A 20,041-nucleotide genomic window follows, 5' to 3' on the forward strand; every position below is an offset into this window, starting at 1 on the left:
TTATCCTCAGTCTAGAAAGGTGAGAGGAGACGAACAAATAAATAAAGCAATGTTGTGGCCATGATCATTTTTCCCTCTTTACAATAGACACAAGAAGAGGAGGAGGAGGAGGAGGAGGAGTAATCTGCTTTACATAAATCGCATACGTGGAATATTTCTGCGAGGCCGCCTGAAGCGCTCGAGCCGTCATGTTCAGATCTGACATTCTTTCTGTCTCTGCGTCCTCAGGTATTTCGTCAACCTGTGCCAGGGCATCCACGGCGGTTTACCCGGCTGTCCGGACGGAGCGACCGTGTGCCGACGCTCAGCTGCAGGAAAGGTCCAGGTCCTGGGTCGAGTCTACACCCAGAAAATGAGCCATGCAGGTGGGTCACCGGCCGCACGCGCTCCAGCGTGTCTGCTGTTGATAATGAAAGCAGTATTCTTGTTTAATGTTGTGGAAGCTCTTCACATCAGCGTCAAACTCCTTCTGCAGGTGGAAAGATCTCCGTCTCCTACTCAGCTGGAGACGATGTCTGCGGTCACGGCGTGAAGGCCAAGACTGTGATCCAGCTGAGCTGCGGCTCCACCGTCGGACACCCGGCGCTCGTCAGGTGACGCACGGCTGCTGTTATTCAGTCTTACGAGAGACGGGGAGACAGAGATGAAACAAAGCTTTTGACATGTTGAGAATCTGCATCGCTGGCACTCGTGCTTTTGTTTTCTTTACTACGCGATGCTGTAATCTCACTCTGCAGCGCTACTCGTTCACCCTCCAGCACAGCATGTCTAACTGCCAGTTAATGACAGAGGACGGTTTGTCTTTAAAGTTAATCTTTGTCCGCTCGCAGCGTCATTTCAGGCCTGTTGCAAAACATTTGTCGCCTCTCTGCAGATTTAATGTCATTCAAGTCACGAGTCAGTCAGATTGTCTGCAGTCAGTATGGATGGTTTATGCTGATGACCTCAAAGTGCTCATCGATCTGTGAAATCTGCTTTCTGAGGGTTCTTTACTGAACGCATCACAGCTGGCTTTATGTCCCTGAATGTGTTGTTTGTCTCTTTGTGAAGCGCCGGTTTCGCAGCATTGTTTAGCTCTTTGTTTGAAAGTTTGTTTTAAAGTCTGAAACGCGCCTTCTCGTGTGTCTGTGCGATCAGTGTCGACGAAGCATCGTGCGAGTTTCTGATTGGCTGGGAGACTCGCTCGGCGTGTGCGGTGAAGCAGCGTGAGGTGTTCATGGTGAACGGGACGATCCAGCTTCCCGACAGTGGCGCCAGCCTCAGCCTGGGAGCGCTCTACTTCAGGTAACAGCTCGCAACGTCTGAATCTCGCCGCCACTCACGTCTCCATCCTAAACCCGTTTAACCACCTCCTCCTCCTCCTCCTCCTCCTCCTCCTCCTCCTCCTCCTCCTCCTCCTCTCAGCCACCATGAGGCATCTGGAGACATCCGTCCCAACGGCGACCGCTACATCTACCACATCCAGCTGTCCGGCATCACCAACGACTCGCTGCCCTCCTGCTTTGGTGCCAACATCTGCCAGGTCAAACTCAACGGGCCCTACAGACGCAGGATTGGCTCCTCCACAAAGGCCAAGTACTACGTTAAAGGTATGTGCTGGTTTGTGCCCCAGGATCAGATTGTCTTCCTGTCTGCTCTGATGAGTTAAGCCAGACGAGTTCACTGCTGACGTCAGTTCAGCTTTCGTCTTAAAGGTGATGTTTTAGATAATTAACTTAAGGACACGTCACTGTCCTCTGCTCCATCAGGAGGAAACCTGGATGTGATGGTGTCCTCTGAGTCAGCCTGCGGGCGGGTGAAGACCAAAACAGTGTCGTCCACCATCATGTTCCACTGCAGCCCCTCGGCAGGCGTCGGCATCCCCGAGTTCATGCTGGAGACGGACGAGTGCCAGTACCTGTTTGTGTGGCACACCAACGCCGTGTGTCGCCTCACGTGAGTAAACGCCTCCACGCACAAACATCCAGACTTCGCTTTCTACTCCCAGTTCATAGAAGAAATGACAGACCTGCCTGCTGTTGGCCGTCGCTTTGCAGAACCGCTGACATGAAGTCAGAGGACGAGGACAGCAGTAAGACTCTGTCCAGGCGCAGTCAGGTGGTGGGGGTGATGCTCACCGTCCTGCTGGTGGGTCTCGCCGTCTGTCTGCTGGGGCTGCTGCTCCACAAGAGGGAGAGGAGGTGAGACGCAGGCAGAGGACACTCCAAGGTCCGTTTTTAAGTGTTGAAAGGACTTTGTTGATCGTCTGTCCTCCTCGCTGTCTCCCTAACAGAGAGCTGGTGATCCAGAAGGTGGCGGGCTGCTGCAGGAGAGGAAACCAAGTCTCCTACAAGTACTCAAAGGTCGGCTGAAAAGCTCGTACTTTCAGTTCATGTTGCTGATGAGATACTGCAGTACTTCTACTTCAGTGAACGCTTCTGGTCCTCAGGTCAACATGGATGAAGAAGGGGGTGAAGAGGAGATGGAGTGGCTGATGGAGGAGCTCGAAGCCCCTCCGGCGTCCTCTTCCTCGTCCTCCCAGCGGGGCAGGAGTAGTCATGGCAACGGTCACATCACCACCAAGCGGGTGAACACCGACGGCCTGCGCTCGTTCTCGCTGGAGGACCAGGACGACGACAGCGAGGACGAGGTGCTGAGCGTCCCGGGGGTGCGAGTGGTCAAATCCTCCGGGCCGCCCCGCCAGTCGACAGCCCATCGCAGTGCCTTCCTTCAGGTGAGTGCCGCCTCCGCCGTCACTCCGGGCGTTACCTGAGCTCAGAGCCTCACGGGAGTCTCGTTTCAGGAGGAGAGCGACGAGGACCTGGTCGGCCTCCTGGAGGAGTCGGACAGGAAGAGGAAGAGCGGCAGACCTCGCTCCTCGGGCCTTAACAGCGCGGCAGCCAATAGGAAACGGGACGAGGACGACAGCGATGAGGACCTCCTCAGGGTGTGATGTCACTTCCTCCTTCCCGCTCCTCATCCCTCCAGTCTGAACTCTTCTCTCTCAGTGAATGTCTCCGTCATAGCAGCAACACGCCGTGGAAGCAGGAGGCGTCGGTCACCTCCTCTCGGCCTCCTCAGACTCCTCCGCTCCTCCGCCTGCAGACTGTCCACGTTAGCACACGCTTTCTTATTTATTGATAGCTGATTATTCAAAACGTCCCGCGGGTCCTTTTCTGACCGGTCTTCTCACGTTTTCCCTCATAGCTCTGAAATGTACTAATTTGCCTCACCGTCATTGTCGCGTTGATCTAAAATCGACCCTGTGAGACGCTCTAACTCCGCCCCAGAGGCTCAAACGGCGTCTTTCCCGTCCTGTTGACTCTGCGATGAGGCGTCTCAGTGGGAACTTAAATGAAGTCTTTGAAAGGAAGCTGTGCCATTGCTTTAGCACTTTATCGCAGCACTGATTGGCTGGCAGGAACGCTGGTGAACCGTCATGTAGCTCAGCGGTGAAACAGTTCAGCAGATTTTGGGAGAAGAGCCGCGAGCGCAGAGCGCAGATCGCAGTCCTGTGGTCGCGGCGGCGGCGGTGTCGGCTTGTGTTGTCTCTAAAGGGAATGAAGACGCCCATTCGGCTTTTCTTGCTGTTTACAGTTTCTATAAGAGCAGATCTTTTCTCTCTCTTTCCCCTGGAGAAGAAATGCCTTCCTGATGGTGGATTTATTTTCCGTTTGCAGCGCTGAATCATGTCCGGGTTGATTTTGTCTGGTTTTGATCAGAGACTCTGTACATAGACGATGATGTTCTGTAATGTGGACGTTTTGTCCTCTCGCTGTCTTCACTGGTGAATTGCTGCCACATTTGTTTTTAGGATTATTTAAATGGCCGTCTGAGCTGATTATCTGGCGGCCTTAAGTGTGAATGGACGGTTGAGGAGGACGCAGGTTCGAGGTGAGATGTCTGTTTAGGTTGTGTTGGTTTTGAAGCCCCCCCCCCCGCCCCCCCACCCGCCAAAGCCATATTTCCTCAGCCTCCGCTGGCACTAACGTGTGGAAGTTTGCACGCTCTCTTACATTAAAGGCTCAGTTTTTGGAGATCAGGTTTGTGATTATGGATGCTGCTGCATTAAAAAGTGAAATTTTAACTCGGTAAGTTTTTGTAGTGCCGAAATCAGCCCTTTTTAGCCAAAAGCATGTAGGACAAAATAAAGCGAAGCGGAAACGAGGAAGCAGGCAGTTGACTCGCACTCAGCAGAGATATTTAGGAAAGTTCGTTATGTTTAAAGACGCTCGTCCTCTTTCTGAGCTCGAACTCACGGCAGTGTTCAGGCTCATTTGAAGCCTGCTCGGTCTGAACTCGCCCGCGGGCTCTTCGCTCTGCGTCTCGTCGTGAAGTCGGTGTGTTTTTGGTTTGCTGAATGAGTACACGGACGTGCTCCAGTTTAGTCGAAACAAAGCAAACTTTAGCTGCTGTAATTCAAACTGAACGTGCTGTAATTTCTCCACCGTTCAGAACATATCAAGTGTTTTTCAAGGCCGCAAGTTATTCCCACCATTCAGTAGATCTGCTGTGTGTTAAATGTATAACCAGATGCCAGAAAACGGTGAAAAGTGCCCACCACGAGCTGCGAGGTGACGTCTGAATGTTTGACATTTGGTCAATGACTTCTCAAAGATGCCTTTTTATTTAGTTTGTCAAACTTCTTCAAGCTCCTCCAGCCGAGTCCTCTGATTGAAAACTAAATTGATCCGTCAAAGAAGTGATCAATGGATCAGCCGCTGATGAGAATAATCATTAGTTGCAGTGTCGTCCATGTCAGTAAATACTCAGTGTTAGTATTTTAATGGGATATTTGAGGTGTTTCTTTACAGGTGTTACTCTTAGCCAAACGAACTGGAGGTTGATTGAACCACTTCTGTATTGATTTGCAGTCACAAATACACAGAGAGTATTTATTCCAGTATGTACACAGAGTACGGTACGAAGGGGAAAGACGTAGATTCACTTTCTCAGTATTCAGCCCACAGAAACTAAAGTTATTAACGAAACGTGATGTCGTTGCTAAAATCTATCCATCAGTGTAGAAGGTTCACCTTTCAGGGTATTTCTAAAGCTTTGTACACAAAATTTGTTAAACAAGTTTTTGTAAGATGCCAAAAACCACAGATAAAAAATCTCCAGCTGGCGTTGGAAACACGAGTGTTTTATATGGATGAGTTTTGAGATGCGCCCCATAATGACCAGTGGAAAGCATCATCGTGGCTCCTCACAGACAGTTTTCAGCCTTTTTGAGTGAAATCATCCAGAAGAGTCGAGAAGACCTGAAGGCTTGTTCTCATCCTGCTCTAAAATCTCACTTATCATGTAATCTGTCACCTTTGAAGGTCTTTAACCATATCAATAAAACACTGATCTGAGATTATGAAGTGTGTGATCAGCCTTTGACAGCATGAAGATCGAGGCGATGGCACAGAGTACACAAGGCCAGTTTCCAAAGAACTGCTAAATTAGTGTAATTCTTGTGAGCAGAAGTCATGAAATCGAGCCTGTTGTTGGCAGACTTGACAGACTTTTTCACATTTTAAGTGTTCTCATTCGTTCAGCCTGTGGACCTCAGCTGTTGGGAGAGCTTTCTTTAAATTCCTGCCCTGTTAGAAGAGCTTTGAACTGGGATGAAAGCGTCTTTCGCGGCAGCGCTCCTCACTTCAGAGAACCAGGTGTTACCATTCAGCACGTGAAGCCTTTTTCCATCGTCGCATTAAAGTCTGTTTCTGCTGTATTTAGCACCAAAGTTTGTGTGGTTCGTCTGCATGGACCCGTACTGAACCCTCTCCTTCCTGTGAAGATACGAATTGACATTCTTGTGCTTTTTTGTCGACGCTGGAGCAGAGAACTGATCCAGATCATGAGTTAAATTGGGAGAAATCAGTGAAAAAGCACAAGAAGTTTTGTGTGATGATTCGGTACTTTGGGGATCATTGTTGTGTTTCAGTTGGTGTAAGTTATGTTGTCAGATATGTTTTTCAGCTCTTTGCCTGTTTTCCTATTTAAAAACAAAACATTGATGTAAAAAATACTGCATTATTTGAATAAATACGATCTGCTGTTTAGCTCTGATGTGGTTTAATCACACACATGAAACTGACCTGGAGTGACTTAAACCTGTTTAGAAGGACTTGAGACTTGTCTTAGTTGCATCTTGAAGGGCTTCAGACTTAACTTGGACTTTTCTGAAACGACTTTCGACTCAAGCGGCTTTAGACTTGACTTTGACCTGTTTCAAAGGACCCTAGACTTGACTGGTCTTGAAGAACTTGAGTCTTGGACATGTCTCAGAGTACTTGGAACCTGTCTTGGACTCATGCAGATGGACTTAACATCTGACTTGGACTTGACTAAATGGGTGTAAGACTAGACCTGGACTTGTTCGGATGACTTGAAACTTGTCAAATTTAATTGGATTTGTCAAGAAATGACTTGATATGAACTCATCTGGAAAGACTCCAGACTTGATTTTGGCCCCAAAAGCCTCAAAGACCCCTCTGATCCTCACAAAACACAAGCACCAGACCTGCAGGTCGTGCCCTCCTTTGCATAGTGACATGGACCTGATCCCTCCCAGACAACCAGTCAGCGTGGATTGTCCCTGGGTGTCCCTTGTTTGCTGGCTGAGTCCATCCACCTGTCACCACACACATGTTGAGGTCATAAAACTTCCTCTAAGAGGAAAAAGTCCTCTTTCTGTGGACTTTTAGGACCATTGAAAGTTGTAGAAATGCAAACCTGAGCGTTGCTGATTGACCTTCTACACCAATAAAGGAAAAACTAATTGAAATGATCGTACTGCATATGTGGACTGGAATCACCTTTTAAAAACAGGTCCAGTCAAATCCTTATTTCTAACAGACTCCCAGAAACCAGACGTAAAGGTTAAATGATTGACAGCATCGCTCACTGTGTGCATACGTTCCTGAGCTCCACAGACCGTGTGGCGCTTCCAACCCCCGTGCAGGTGATGGAGGCTCTCTGCCAAGTCAAGGTGACAAACGTGTGACGTCTGAAAAGCTGATAGCAAACGTGTTTTAATGCTCCACTGAACTTCCCCTAAATCAACAGCGTCTTTCTGTGGACCTTTGCTCCTGCTTGACCTGTTAAAAGCCCAAAGGAAAGGCATGCCAGCGGTCACTCTGCAGCGGGAGTCTCAGCACAAAGAAAGCCTGCAGACCAAGAAACACTAAGTTGGAGAAAAAAAATAAAGACCTCTGCCACCATGACCACGTTTGACGACATCTTAGAGGAAGCTGGGAAGTTCGGCCGCTGTCAGAAGCGGATCTTCGCCCTGCTGTGTTTGGTGTCTATGCCCTGGGCAGGCGTGTACGTCGGCATCGTCTTCCAGGGTTTCACCCCTGATCACTGGTGTCGGGACCCGGCGGTGGTGGAGAGGAGGCAGGCGTGTGGGTGGAGCCTGGCAGACAGTCGTAGGCTGACGGTGCCGCTGGTCAACAGCTCTGGAGTGCTGCAGCAGAGCAGCTGTGAGCGGTACGAGGTGGACTGGAACGCCACAACGCTCACCTGCGACACACAGGAACTGAACCTCGACAAAACTCCCACAACGACCTGCAAAGACGGCTGGGAGTACGACTACGAGGGAAGACGGTCCTTTGTTACTGAGGTACAGTACGCCAGCGAACTGGACTACATGTTAATATGGGTCAGTCCCAGTCCAGTCCAGTCCAGTCCAGTCCAGTGGGAGGTGGTAACGTTAATGCACCTGGAGCAAACTGCTCGAATGCAAAACAAACTTTCACACTTAAGCAGTTTATTTACAACAGTTAGATATGAACTAGCTAACTAACAAGCAACCACAAACAGGTAGATGAATCTCACGGCTTCCAGTCACACAACCCTCACCCATGAAGATCACTCAGCTGAGAGGAGGGAAGGTCACAGGAGACAGTTCGTAAAGGACCAACTGTCCCACTTCAGTAAAGTTTTGTTAGTTTTTTATTGAGTTTCAGGCCAGAAATGAAAGTTCTGATGGATTTGTTTGTGTCCCAGTTCGACCTGGTGTGCTCAGATGGATGGTTGGTGGACATGTACCAGGCCACTCTCAACGTGGGCTTCCTGGTTGGCAGCATCGCCATTGGCTACCTGGCTGACAGGTAAGTCTGTTATCTGTCGGTCTCAGAAATGTCAGCTGTTGTCTCATTGGTTTATAGCAGTTATATCAAAGTATAATCTGCAGCACTAAACTGTCTTGTTTGTCCTTCTGTCTTCAGGTTCGGCAGGAAAATGAGTTTCCTGATGTCCAACCTGTTGAACGGGATCGCAGGAATCCTGGTGGCCGTGGCTCCAAACTACGCGTCCTTACTGGTCTTCAGGACGCTCTACGGGTTCGGGGTGAAGGGAGGCTGGGTGGCTGGATACGTTCTGAGTAAGAACGACCTTTAACCTCACAACTGGCGATGAAGAAACGTTCTTCGTCTTTGTTCTGTCACGTCTGGAGCATCGTCTGATCCGTCAAACCTTCTTGTCTCAGTCACAGAGATCGTGGGAGTGGAGTTCAGGCGCACAGTGGGAGTGGTTTATCAGATGTTCTTCAGCGTGGGCATCCTCATCCTCCCTCTGCTCGCCTACTTCATCACTGACTGGCGTTGGCTGCAGGTCGTCATCACCGCCCCCTACATCCTCTTCCTGTCCTACTACTGGTGAGAAGCTACTCGTTATGCTTTATGCAAAAATGCAGAAAAAATCAGCTGATTGCACTTTCGTGCAAGGACATTTACTCAAAGACTGTACTTTTACTTTGAGCATTTGCGCTACTTATACTTCTTCTCCACTACATTTACTCATGATAGTTTTGTATTTGCAGGTTTATCCCAGAATCTCCAAGATGGCTCCTCTCTCAGAACAGAAAGTCCAAAGCAGTGGAGATCACTGAGGCCATGGCCAAAGAGAACAGGATGAGCCTGTCCAAGAACATCGAGGTAGCTGCTGGTTCAGAGCACACACTAACACTGCAGATCAGACGGCATCCAGCTCGACAAGATAGACCGCCGCAGACAGACCAGATCATTCATCTGTTACTGTGATGTACTGTACTGTACAGGACCAGACACACTTCGTTACTGCTGCTACAGACACCATGTTTGATGCTGTTAACGCTGCATCACCTGACTCAATTTGTACATCTTTCATGCTTCATGGTGTAACAACATCTAAGCAGACAACATCTATGCAGAGGTGCCGTTTTTAGTTGAGGTTTTTTATGCATCTGTATTTGCACTTCAGCTGCTGCGACACTTCAGTTCCCCCGTGTGGAGTCAAGAAAACTGATCTAAAAAAAGTGTGTTAGCGTTTGGTATGTTGGTGGTCTTGCAGGATAAAGAAGATTTTTTAAATGCAAAACAAATTGTAAAGCCATCAAAGAATTATTGGAATTTATTGGATGTCGGCAGCTTTGCTCAAAGTGTGCTTGGTCCTGCAGACTCTGACTGATGATAACGCAGACTCCAGCACTGCCTCCTTCATGGACCTGATCAGGACGCCAAAGATGAGAAAGCACTCGTTCATTCTGAGCTACAACTGGTGAGTGTGTTCTTTTTGCAGGTCGTCATCATCTCTGTGTCACATGGATTGTTTCAGTGATGCAGAACTGAAGCTGCTCTCCACTTACCGGACCGTTCTCCCTCTGTCTCTCCAGGTTCACCAGCGCTGTCGTCTACCAGGGTCTGATCATGAGGCTCGGCATTCTGGGAGGAAACGTCTACATCGACTTCCTCATCTCTGGCCTGGTGGAGTTCCCTGCTGCCTTCCTCATCCTCTTCACCATCGAACGCATCGGCAGACGTATTCCCTTCGCCACCGCCAACATCGTAGCCGGCGCCTCCTGCTTCATCACCGCCTTCATTCCTGACAGTAAGTTTCAGCGGACGGGTGGCGATGAGGAACGAGCCGCTCAGGTTATATTCACATTGTGATTTATCTCCGTCCTCGCAGGCATGTTCTGGTTTAAGACGGTGGTGGCCTGCATCGGCCGGCTGGGCATCACCATGGCCTTTGAGATGGTGGTGTTTGTGAACACGGAGCTCTACCCGACGTTTGTCAGGTAACAACTGAACAGGCTCTGGGTTCTGTGATCCTCCACCAGCGACTCCATCCTGCTCAAATGTACAATTTATTAAAATCAGCATGCTAATGTTCTGAGACGCCCACTGGTGACACCTTCAGGCTAAACTAGAGTATGAAAGCTGTTATTTGACGTTCAGCACAACCAGTGAAACGAAATCAAATGGAAAATGTATCTCCTGAGAGACACAGTGTTTAGAAAAATGAATGTACACCTCACTGATGGTATAAAACATGGAGACAGATCCCACGAGCAGACAGTGACAGGTTGTTCTTCTGTCTGCAGGAATCTGGGAGTGTCGGTTTGCTCCACTCTGTGTGATGTTGGAGGCATCATAGCTCCCTTCCTGCTCTACAGACTGGCTGTCATCTGGCTCGAGCTGCCACTCATCATCTTCGGTGGGTTCATCTTATTACAGAGTGAGAACATCTGCTGCAGACCACTTTAGATCGATATATGAGGATGTTCTCTAAATGTGGGCGGCTTGTACACAATGTTACTGACATATCTCATAAGGTTTGCAGAGTAAGTGGGACATTATTGCTGATAAATTATGTTGGACTTGTACACAGTTTTAGGTCTTTATGTTGTTGGACTGTGTTCTTAACGTCCTGTTGGACTGTGTTGTGCAGGCATTCTGGCTTTCGTGGCCGGTGGTCTGGTGCTGCTGCTTCCTGAAACCAGAGGTGTGCCGCTGCCCGACACCATCGATGACATCGAGTTCCCGGACAGGTGAGTCCGCTGAAGAAAAGAAGAATTCAGGCTCTTTATGAGACCAATCTATGGATACACATACAGATTCTCACATATGTTGATGATGCTGTAATATTTTTCTCTATTAGATATATTAGATCAGGGATCAAGAATTAAGGCTTATTTTCATCACTTCAAAATGTAATAAAATGGTGAAAAACGCTGTCATTTCCCAAAGATATTCAGTTCACCATCACCTTTTAACAAAGAAATCCTCACATCTGAGAAGCTGTTTTCTGTTTTTGCTTAAAAACGACATTTAATGTCATTTTTTGCTTGTGTTTGCAGAATAAAGGAGAACGCTGCTCTGAAGAACCAGCAGTTGACCAACCTGCTGCCCAACAACGACGTATCGACCAACAAAGATCCAGCGACGGTTTAATCTCCCTCTGTGACTTCAGTATTTATTCATGTGTTTGTTTGTTTGTTGCTCGTGAATTTGTCAGCTGCCTCCTTTGATGAGCGGTTTTGGACTGTGGAGGCAGCTCAAAGTGTTCTGTGAGTCTGGACTCTTATCGCCACACTGTGGATTTGGTGTTAAGGTGGAACTGTTTGTCTTTGTCGAGCCTCGCTGACGCGCGATGTTGGAATTGAGATGTGTGAGTTATTATATTGGTAGAATTATCAGAGAATTAAATTATTATAAAGTTTTCTTTATCACAACTTTCACTGCAAGTGTTTTCATTAACACCTCCCTGAAGATTTCAGTTCATAGCTGCCTCGATCCGGTTTCCTGCCGAGTAGGGTTGGGATGAGCTGTCACCTGCAGCTCATCCCTCCCCGCAGTATTTAAAACTGACCTGCTGTCAAAGGATGGCAGTCGTCTTGGTTTGTGGAGACATTTCTGATTAACGATGGCAGTTAGCGATCAGTGACGCATGCACTGCATTTCCTGTGACTGCTTCACAATAAAAGCCACCCTGTGTTTCACCAGTTGGACACCTTTAATGTGAAGCAGCAGCTGCAGGAAAAGTTCTTATTCTTGTTCTTGTTCTTTATTTGGAGCCTCATTAGCTTTAAAATCACACAGTTTCAAAAGAAGAAAAGGCAACACACATATGAAACAACATACGCATCAAAAATCAAAAGCTCTGTCATGACATTTAAATATTGAACTACGCTCCTCCTGATTGGTCCATCAGAACACAAAGGTCACTGATTGGTTGTGAATGAAAGGATTGTGTGCCAGCTGAACTCTACTTTCATCCATATGGAGGCGCCGTTACACAAGGAAACAACATCTTAATAAGTGAAACTCCTGCCAGCACCTCACCTGAGCATATCTGTTCACAGGTGAGCTGCAGGTGCCTTGTTATACAGAGACCCTCTGACTCTGTACAAGGGCGTAACTTTGAGTTAAACGTTGGAGGGCTCGAGATTTCATCCCATTTCAGAAAGTCCAGGGGTGGAGTTTAAGAAATAAAAGGCATTTAATGTTCTATTTTACACGAGGTGAAGAGACACACCTGAACAACGTGATCTGTATCGTAAGCAGTGCAGAGAAACACTATAAAATCATAAACTTTGATAAAAGAACATATTTCTAATGCACACATTTGATTCCAGCAGGAACCTTCACTGAATTTACGTCCAGCCTTGTACTACATGTCACAATGAAGCAGTATTTAATCCCTTAATCTTAATTATACTTAATTATACTTTAAAGCTTTACGAATGAATCAGTTGGCATTATTGTAAGCTGAAAGGGTTCTCAGAAAAACAAAGCAAACTGACCATAAAACCCCAGAACTGAAGTCCTGACACTGGCTTCCAGTCAGATACAGAACTGACTTTAACATTAAGACATTAATATGTACACAGCACACACCTGATCATTTTTACAGCGTACTGAATCACCAAAAACCCAGCAAGTCCTCATATCAACCGACTCCTGATCCATTCAAACCATCCTCCCCTGTTAGCAAACTTACCTCATATTAGCCATATGTTAGCAAACTTCCAAATCCAAATAGCTAACAGGTCAACAGCAAACAAATCATTTAGTTACTTGTTGTTTTAAATTAAACATATCTAGTTTATGCACTCATTGTGTAAATAACACAAATTCCCTGTACAATAACTTAATCTGCATTTTTAACAAAATACACTAAATCAGTTATAAACATTTCAAATAAAAGCCAGGTGGAACGCCACAAATATTTCCTGTTGTCAGAAAAGCTGCTAGAGAGGAAACTCTTCATCCTGGTCGGGTCTGAAGGTGGAAAACTGTAATATTTGAGCTTGGTAATGAGAGTACTGCAGTAAAGTCCAACAGCACAGCCTGAAGTTGGGTCGGCATTAGTAACTTGACACAGCTCTGATATGGCTGTGGGACAGTTAACAGAGAGGCTGATATCATGAGACATCAAACAAAAACAGAAAATGTTGTTTGCTGTGAATCGCTGGTGTTGTCAAGGCAGCTTGACTCCTGCACGGGAATGGCGGACTCCGCCACTTAACGTCTCTATGGAGAGTTATGGAGAGAGGTCCCGTTTACTTAACGCACTTTAAAATTTAAATATTCATCATAATCCAAGGCTGCACGGTGGCGCAGCAGGTAGTGCGCTTGCCTCACAGCAAGAAGGTCGCAGGTTCGATTCCCGGGTCGGGCCTTTCTGTGTGAAGTTTGCATGTTCTTCCCGTGCATGCGTGGGTTCTCTCCGGGCACCCCAGCTTCCTCCCACAGACCAAAAACATGCTCATTAGGTTAATTGGTGACTCTAAATTGCCCCTAGGTGTGAGTGTGAATGCTTGTGTGTATGTGCCCTGCGATCGGCTGGCGACCGGTCCAGGGTGTACCCCGCCTCTCGCCCGTTGACAGCCGAGATAGGCTCCGGCCCCCCCGCGACCCCGAAAGGGATAAGCGGCATAGAAAATGGATGGATGGATCATAATCCAAAGACATGAAGTGGGAAGATAAAAAGAAACCTAAAGGCTCTTTAAGGACAATTATGGGAAAAGGACGGAGACATGGATGGAGAAGGTATGGCCGACGACAAAAGACAGAATCAGCACTCAGAGTCATGACCATCCTCAGATGGTCTGCGCTTGCTCTCAGTCTGCGCTGCACTGCTGTTTACCACAGCGTCTGTTGTTATCCTGCCAACGGGAGTCGCACAGTGCAGAGGTTTTCAAATGCAGCACACAGGAGCTGTAAGAGTGGACCTCACGCTGAATGCCAGCGCTGCTCGCCCTCTTTCAAAAACAAGAGATAGGCATCGGTGTACTGTGACACAGATTTTGCATAAATTTGTCTTGTGTAACTCTGGTCGCACTCTTTAAGCATACTAACTGAATTTGTCTTGGCTCGCGTTCAGTTTGGGGCCACTCAGTGATTGCATAATTCCTCTGCATCCTGTTAGCTCCATTAAACAGTAACATGTTTTTATCTCCACAGCAGGTTTCATGGTTTTTAACAGGCTTTATGGACTTTAGCTCCACATTGACCCGGTGAGTTAGCAGGAGAGTGAAGTCTGTCAGAAGCTCTAAAGCAGACTGCTGCCATTTGACTCCAGTCTGTGCTGTGCTCAGCAGCACAAAATTTGACTTGCTTGGACATCTTAAACACCAACACCTTGGATCACAGTGGTGATGGCGACCTTTGATGACCTCCTGGAGGATGTTGGGACCTTCGGCCGCTGTCAGAAGCGGATCTTCGCGCTGCTCTGTCTGCTGTCGATACCTTTTTCAGGTGTGTACGTCGGCATCGTCTTCCAGGGTTTCACCCCTGATCATTGGTGTCGGGACCCGGCGGTGGTGGAGAGGACGCAGGCGTGTGGGTGGAGTCTGGCGGACAGTCGCAGGCTGACGGCGCCACTGGTCAACAGCTCTGGAGTGCTGCAGCACAGCAACTGTGAGCGGTACGAGGTGGACTGGAACGCCACGACGCTCACCTGCGATACACGGGGACTGAACCTGACCGAGGTCCCGGTTACCACATGCAAGGTGCGGCCTCTGGTCCAAGCAGATCCTTCTGGATTATCTCGTTCTGCAGTAGAATTCGTTGAAAGCTTTCAGGTGTTTTGATGGTTTGATTTTAGGATTATGAGATTTTGGATACTAAACATATCAAAATTTATAGTACTTAATGATGCCATAATGATGAGCATAGTTACAGCATCCTCATTTAATCTAAAGATTAGAAGCAGTTGAAGGAATGGTTCAACATTTTGGGAAGTACTTCACTTTCTGGACGAGAAGATCGATACCCAGCAGGCTTCATCCCCTGGCAGCAGAATGAATAATGTTAATCTGGTCTGGCTGACTCATTGGTCCTTTATGTGACTGAGGTTTGTGTCAGTTAGGATCTATGACCCAATCGTAATCGTAATGATACCACTCACATATCTGTACTGTAAATATGTCCATTAGCCTAGCCTAGTTTAGCTTAGCGTAGCTTAGCTCATAGACTGGAACAACAAGAATGCAGCTAGCTTGGTTCTGTCCATTGATAGGGACAATTAACACATTATGTCTTGTTTAAAAAGTTTAACATCTAAAATTGGCCTTTTTTGTTGGACAGAGCCAGGCTAGCTGTTGCTCCATGTTTCCAGTCTCTGTGCTAAGCTAAGCTAACTGGCTGCTGTATTCCCCAAAATATCAAACTATTCCTTTAAAGCAGCACATTTGAACGATTGGTTAACATTTATAAGATTTCTTCATTGGATCATTTGGATTTACACAAAAAGTGATCAAGTGCCTGTTAAGTTTTTATCATTGGCTCATTTTAATGATAAAAAGGTGCTTTAAAGTCTGATGTGGTTTCAGTTTTGTTACCGTCTGTTTTGAACCTAATATGTTTTTGTCTGTAAGGATGGCTGGGAGTATGACTACGAGGGCAGGAAGACCTTTGTTACAGAGGTGAGAAGTGTTGATAAGATAAGATAAGGTAAGATAAGATAAGATAAGATAAGATAAGATAAGATAAGATAAGATAAGATGAGACTTTATTAATCCCCTGTAGGGGAAATTAGGGTGTTAGAGGCAGCTGCAATCATAGCAGGAATATAAAAGGAGACATAGAAGAGAATAAGAAATACAAAATAAACTATATAACAAAAAAGGTGTGTGTGGAACATTTCTCTGTAGTTAAATCAGAGATCAGCATCTTATGAAACTGCAACCAAAGTAACAGTAAATACCTGAATGTCTGAGACATGACGGCGTCCTGCGTGCACACCTGTAACTGTTGTTCTCTTTGGTCTCAGTTTAACCTGGTGTGTTCAGATGCATGGTTGGTGGACACCTACCAGTCCATTCTCAATTTGGGCTTCCTCGTTGGCAGCTTTGTTTTTGGTTACCTTGCTGACAGGTGAGGCCTCGGATCATTTCTGTAACCACTTAGTTTTCCCTGTTGGCTACAGTTACACCTTCATCACCTTTAAGATCTACACCTTCCTATCAGAGACTGCGTTCAGTGATCTTACAAATCAACATGTCTCCAAGTAGTGCTAGTTAACTGAAAACAGATGAGATGATTGGTAACGTCTATTACACGCTTTTGTTAGACCACATTTCCCATAAACCCCATTGCTTCCTGTCGGCCCTCCTCCTCTTTAACATCAGCATGCAGTGAAGAGGCCCCACATGTATTGAGAACGTGATTTGAGGCCGGCTGTTCTGACTGACAACTGATCCGATGGTTCTTCTCTTTCGTGCTGCAGGTTTGGCCGGAGGATCAGTTTCCTGATGTCCAACATACTGAACGCCATTGCAGGGCTTGTGCAGGCTGTGACTCCAAGCTACATCTCCATCCTGGTGCTCAGGGCCATCTTAGGCCTTGGAATCAAAGGAGGATGGATGACTTCATATGTGCTGCGTAATGACGATTTTCTGGTTTTATAGTGATTTAATTCACACATATTGAATAAGTACATAAAGTAGTTGGAATGGTCTCCACCTCTAAATATAGCTCAAGTATATTCAATTTAAATGTATTTTGATGCTAGTACTTTAGTACTTTTACTGAGGTAAAGGTTTTGAATGCTTCATCCACCACTGGCAAAACATATGATTTTGCACTCTGAACTTTGACAATACATTAACTAAACTTAAGTCTCTTCACATGTATAACAGAAAAAAATTAACTAAATAAAGCAGATAGAAAGAGACGACTGACGTTGGTGTTGCAGTGTGTTACTGTTTGACTTGGTGGATTTGCTGCTAGTCGTGTATTTGTTCATGCCCTTTCTGCAGAGATCTGTCCTCTCACTGACTGGTTTTAGCTCTTTTTGACGAAACATGTTCTGTTTCCTGTCTGTCCGTCAGTGACAGAGATCGTTGGAGTGAAGCACAGACGGTTGGTGGGCATATTGTACCAGATGTTCTTCAGTGTCGGCAACCTCATCCTGCCTCTGCTCGCCTACTTCATCACTGACTGGCGTTGGCTGCAGGTCGTCATCTCCGTTCCCTACATCCTCTTCCTGTCCTACTACTGGTGAGAAACTTTAGATCCTTGTTTTCCATTTTCTATCTGTTTAAGACGGAGTTCCCTTTTGGCTTTTGTTTAAGTATTCTGCTGTAACAAAGATCAAGTCCAAACTCACGTCCCGTCATCTCTCTGCTTGTTAAGAAAAGCACAAAATGGCCAAATGTTAACGGGTTTGTTGACGCTGTTTTGCATCAAACAGATCAGACTAAGGAAGAGACCGAGCTCAGAGCATCATTACAGCTAGCTGTGTTTGTGGAACAGTCTCTGAGATGGTTGTTTGAAAATTGTTTGCACCGCAGGTTAATCCCAGAGTCTCCGAGATGGCTCATCTCTCAGAGGAATTCTGCAAAAGCTTTGGAGATCACTGAAGCTATGGCGAAGGAAAACAAGAAGAAACTCTCCAAGAACTTCGAGGTAAATCGATTCAGCGGTTTGCTTCGTATCTCAGTTCAACTTAATATCACAACTGTATCATGATTATTGTTTCAGACACTGACGGACGATGAGGGTGACTTTCCCACTGGTTCTTTGATGGACCTGATCAGAACTCCAAACATGAGAAAGCACACTTTTATCCTCATGTACAACTGGTGAGACTCACCTCTGATCACAGGTTTGTGGGCCAAACAGGTCCCTGAATGTAGGAGATGTTCAGTCTTCTTGTCTCCATCTCTGCAGGTTCACCAGTGCTGTGGTATATCAGGGCCTCATCATGCAGGTAGGAATAGCAGGAGGAAACCTCTACATCGACTTCCTCATCTTCAGCCTGGTGGAGTTCCCCGCTGCCTTCCTCATCCTCTTCACAATTGACCGCATCGGCCGACGCCTTCCCTTCGCCACCGCCAACATTGTAGCTGGAGTCTCCTGCTTGATCACTGCCTTCATTCCCAACAGTGAGAACTTCTTATTCCTCCCGTGTCATTGAGGCTTTTACTGGTTTCACTGTATTGCTGCAGTCAGTCTTTAAAAATGACTGAAAACGGTTGTTTCTGGGGGCTAGAATATGGTTTTAAAGTTGATGTAAACAGTTCTGGTCACAATGTTAACCATGTGATGACAAAGGTCCGGTACACTTGTTACTGGTGCTCTCCAACACTCAAATATGTCGTGCTGGGAGTCTGGTGATCGACCTATTCAGTTGTTTTGGTGTGAGGACATGTTGTGAAGGAGAAATGTTGTTCTTCTGCTCAGATGTTCTGAGGAACATCTTCATCTGAACTTCCTGAATATGCTCACAGTTCTGTCTCTGCGCCTCAGATTTGCACTGGTTGAAGACGGTGGTGGCCTGCATTGGTCGGGTGGGGATCACCATGGCCTTTGAGATGGTGGTGTTTGTTAACACGGAGCTCTATCCAACCTTTGTCAGGTGAGGTCAGACCGATCAGCTCTGCTTTGATACCTCTAAAATACAGTTTCATTGCAGAAGTTAACACTTAACTGCATACAGGAACCTGGGAGTGTCCGTGTGTTCGACTCTGTGTGACATCGGAGGCATCGTGTCGCCATTCCTGCTGTACAGACTTGCTGCCATCTGGCTGGAGCTGCCGTTCATCATCTTCGGTAGGTCTCGGACATGTTACCCATGACGGGGGTGATGGTGTTGCAGCTGCTGTACACTTCTGACCCAAATGTGTTCATTGAAGCTGTTTGGAAAAGGGCAGGCACTTTCAAAAAATACTTGGTGATCGGATGAACCATCTATCACCGTCTATCTCAGGCTAACTTCAACCAATCGGATCAACAAACCACACGATGTCGACAGAAAATGAAACTGAAAGCAGTCTGGAGGAGAGTAAAAACATCTTCAGTGCTGTTCTCTGGTCCTCTGTACTGTAGCTCTCATGGAACTGATGCTATAGCAGCATTGATGCTAACCTCTTTAGGAGCCGCTGTTTGTAGTCATGCGGCCACAAACTCATAACTTGAAGCGCTGCTGGTTGGATTCTTCCAACTCGCACAAGGTAAGAAGGTACAGCATCTTGATAAATAGCGATTGGACATTCTTACCTGTCCCAGTGTTACCTATCCCGATCTCCACTGTGGTTTCTCTCACAGGAGTGGTCGCATTCATAGCTGGAGGTTTGGTGTTGTTGCTGCCTGAAACCAAAGGAGTTCCTCTCCCTGACACCATTGACGATATCGAGTTTCCTAACAGGTGAGATACAGTTTGTCCCCTTTCAGTGTTAGATTGGAACTAATCATGTAGGCTGATCAAATGTTTTGTCCATAAGCTGTTAAATAAATAATGAGATCACATGTTAAATAAATGTAGTAAAAAGTGCAGTACTTCTCAAACTTTACACATGTAAATGTATGAAGTGACTTCCACTACTGACTTTCATTACAGTTGTCATTTAATGAAATATTTGAGGCCATTTTTAAAACTGCAAACAAATTACATGTCAGCTAATTTGCGATATTCGCCCAAAACATTACAAGAGTGAGAAAGAAAACAAAATCTTAATGTTTCACTTGCATCACATTTTAAGTCTAATGCATCTGTATGAAGGAATGCAGCCGTTTTCTATTTACTCTTATGGAATGTGTGTTTTTGTTCCCAGGAAAAAAGAGGACGTCGTGGACAACCAACAAATGAAGACGCTTTTAAAGTCAGACCTCACAAACAACAGGGAGTCAACTGTGTGACTGTGTTTGACTGCATGTGTGTAGATTTCCTCCCTGTAATACACTGACCTCAACTAAACACAAGGAAGTAGGTTTTTTTAAAAATATTTTCTATAAAGCAAGGCTTCCCCATGTCCTTTGTTTTATTATTCAACTCTAACAGACAACACAGCTTTACATCC

General features: G+C 46.3%; 3 protein-coding genes across 3 annotated transcripts in view; all 3 read left to right on the forward strand.

Moving 5' to 3' along the window:
* Nucleotides 1-6,032, forward strand: part of igf2r (insulin-like growth factor 2 receptor) — a 28,827-nt gene extending 22,795 nt beyond the window's left edge. The window contains exons 43-51 of the mRNA XM_070987136.1: nucleotides 229-365; nucleotides 476-593; nucleotides 1,138-1,284; nucleotides 1,405-1,589; nucleotides 1,749-1,935; nucleotides 2,037-2,180; nucleotides 2,273-2,342; nucleotides 2,429-2,713; nucleotides 2,783-6,032. Of these exons, the coding sequence (XP_070843237.1) occupies nucleotides 229-365; nucleotides 476-593; nucleotides 1,138-1,284; nucleotides 1,405-1,589; nucleotides 1,749-1,935; nucleotides 2,037-2,180; nucleotides 2,273-2,342; nucleotides 2,429-2,713; nucleotides 2,783-2,932 (1,423 nt within the window). The 3' untranslated portion in view covers nucleotides 2,933-6,032. The remainder of the gene's footprint in view (nucleotides 1-228; nucleotides 366-475; nucleotides 594-1,137; nucleotides 1,285-1,404; nucleotides 1,590-1,748; nucleotides 1,936-2,036; nucleotides 2,181-2,272; nucleotides 2,343-2,428; nucleotides 2,714-2,782) is intronic.
* A 1,160-nt stretch (nucleotides 6,033-7,192) lies between these two features.
* LOC139347718 (solute carrier family 22 member 2-like) lies at nucleotides 7,193-11,186 on the forward strand. The gene is made up of 11 exons (XM_070987471.1): nucleotides 7,193-7,594; nucleotides 7,981-8,084; nucleotides 8,202-8,356; nucleotides 8,462-8,630; nucleotides 8,795-8,909; nucleotides 9,410-9,510; nucleotides 9,626-9,840; nucleotides 9,922-10,030; nucleotides 10,337-10,449; nucleotides 10,684-10,783; nucleotides 11,093-11,186. Exons 1-11 carry the CDS (start codon nucleotides 7,193-7,195, stop codon nucleotides 11,184-11,186), a joined length of 1,677 nt encoding a protein of 558 aa, XP_070843572.1.
* Nucleotides 11,187-14,395: 3,209 nt separating this feature from the next.
* On the forward strand, nucleotides 14,396-19,888 carry LOC139347716 (solute carrier family 22 member 2-like). Its single transcript, XM_070987468.1, has 12 exons — nucleotides 14,396-14,749; nucleotides 15,617-15,664; nucleotides 16,012-16,115; nucleotides 16,468-16,622; nucleotides 17,072-17,240; nucleotides 17,534-17,648; nucleotides 17,724-17,824; nucleotides 17,913-18,127; nucleotides 18,492-18,600; nucleotides 18,682-18,794; nucleotides 19,290-19,389; nucleotides 19,796-19,888. Exons 1-12 carry the CDS (start codon nucleotides 14,396-14,398, stop codon nucleotides 19,878-19,880), a joined length of 1,668 nt encoding a protein of 555 aa, XP_070843569.1. The 3' UTR covers nucleotides 19,881-19,888.
* The last annotated feature ends 153 nt before the right edge of the window (nucleotides 19,889-20,041 follow it).

This window comes from Chaetodon trifascialis, chromosome 19, assembly GCF_039877785.1.
Source record: "Chaetodon trifascialis isolate fChaTrf1 chromosome 19, fChaTrf1.hap1, whole genome shotgun sequence".
NCBI lineage: Eukaryota > Metazoa > Chordata > Actinopteri > Chaetodontiformes > Chaetodontidae > Chaetodon > Chaetodon trifascialis.

Coding starts and splice junctions, on each gene's coding strand:
- LOC139347716 (XM_070987468.1), top strand. CDS start 14,396: ATGGCGACCTTTGATGACCTCCTGGAGGATGTTGGGACCTTCGGCCGC. Junction 16,116..16,467: donor TTTGGTTACCTTGCTGACAG/GTGAGGCCTCGG, acceptor TTCGTGCTGCAG/GTTTGGCCGGAGGATCAGTT. Junction 17,241..17,533: donor CTCTTCCTGTCCTACTACTG/GTGAGAAACTTT, acceptor TTTGCACCGCAG/GTTAATCCCAGAGTCTCCGA.
- LOC139347718 (XM_070987471.1), top strand. CDS start 7,193: ATGACCACGTTTGACGACATCTTAGAGGAAGCTGGGAAGTTCGGCCGC. Junction 10,031..10,336: donor CTCTACCCGACGTTTGTCAG/GTAACAACTGAA, acceptor TTCTGTCTGCAG/GAATCTGGGAGTGTCGGTTT. Junction 10,784..11,092: donor GACATCGAGTTCCCGGACAG/GTGAGTCCGCTG, acceptor TTGTGTTTGCAG/AATAAAGGAGAACGCTGCTC.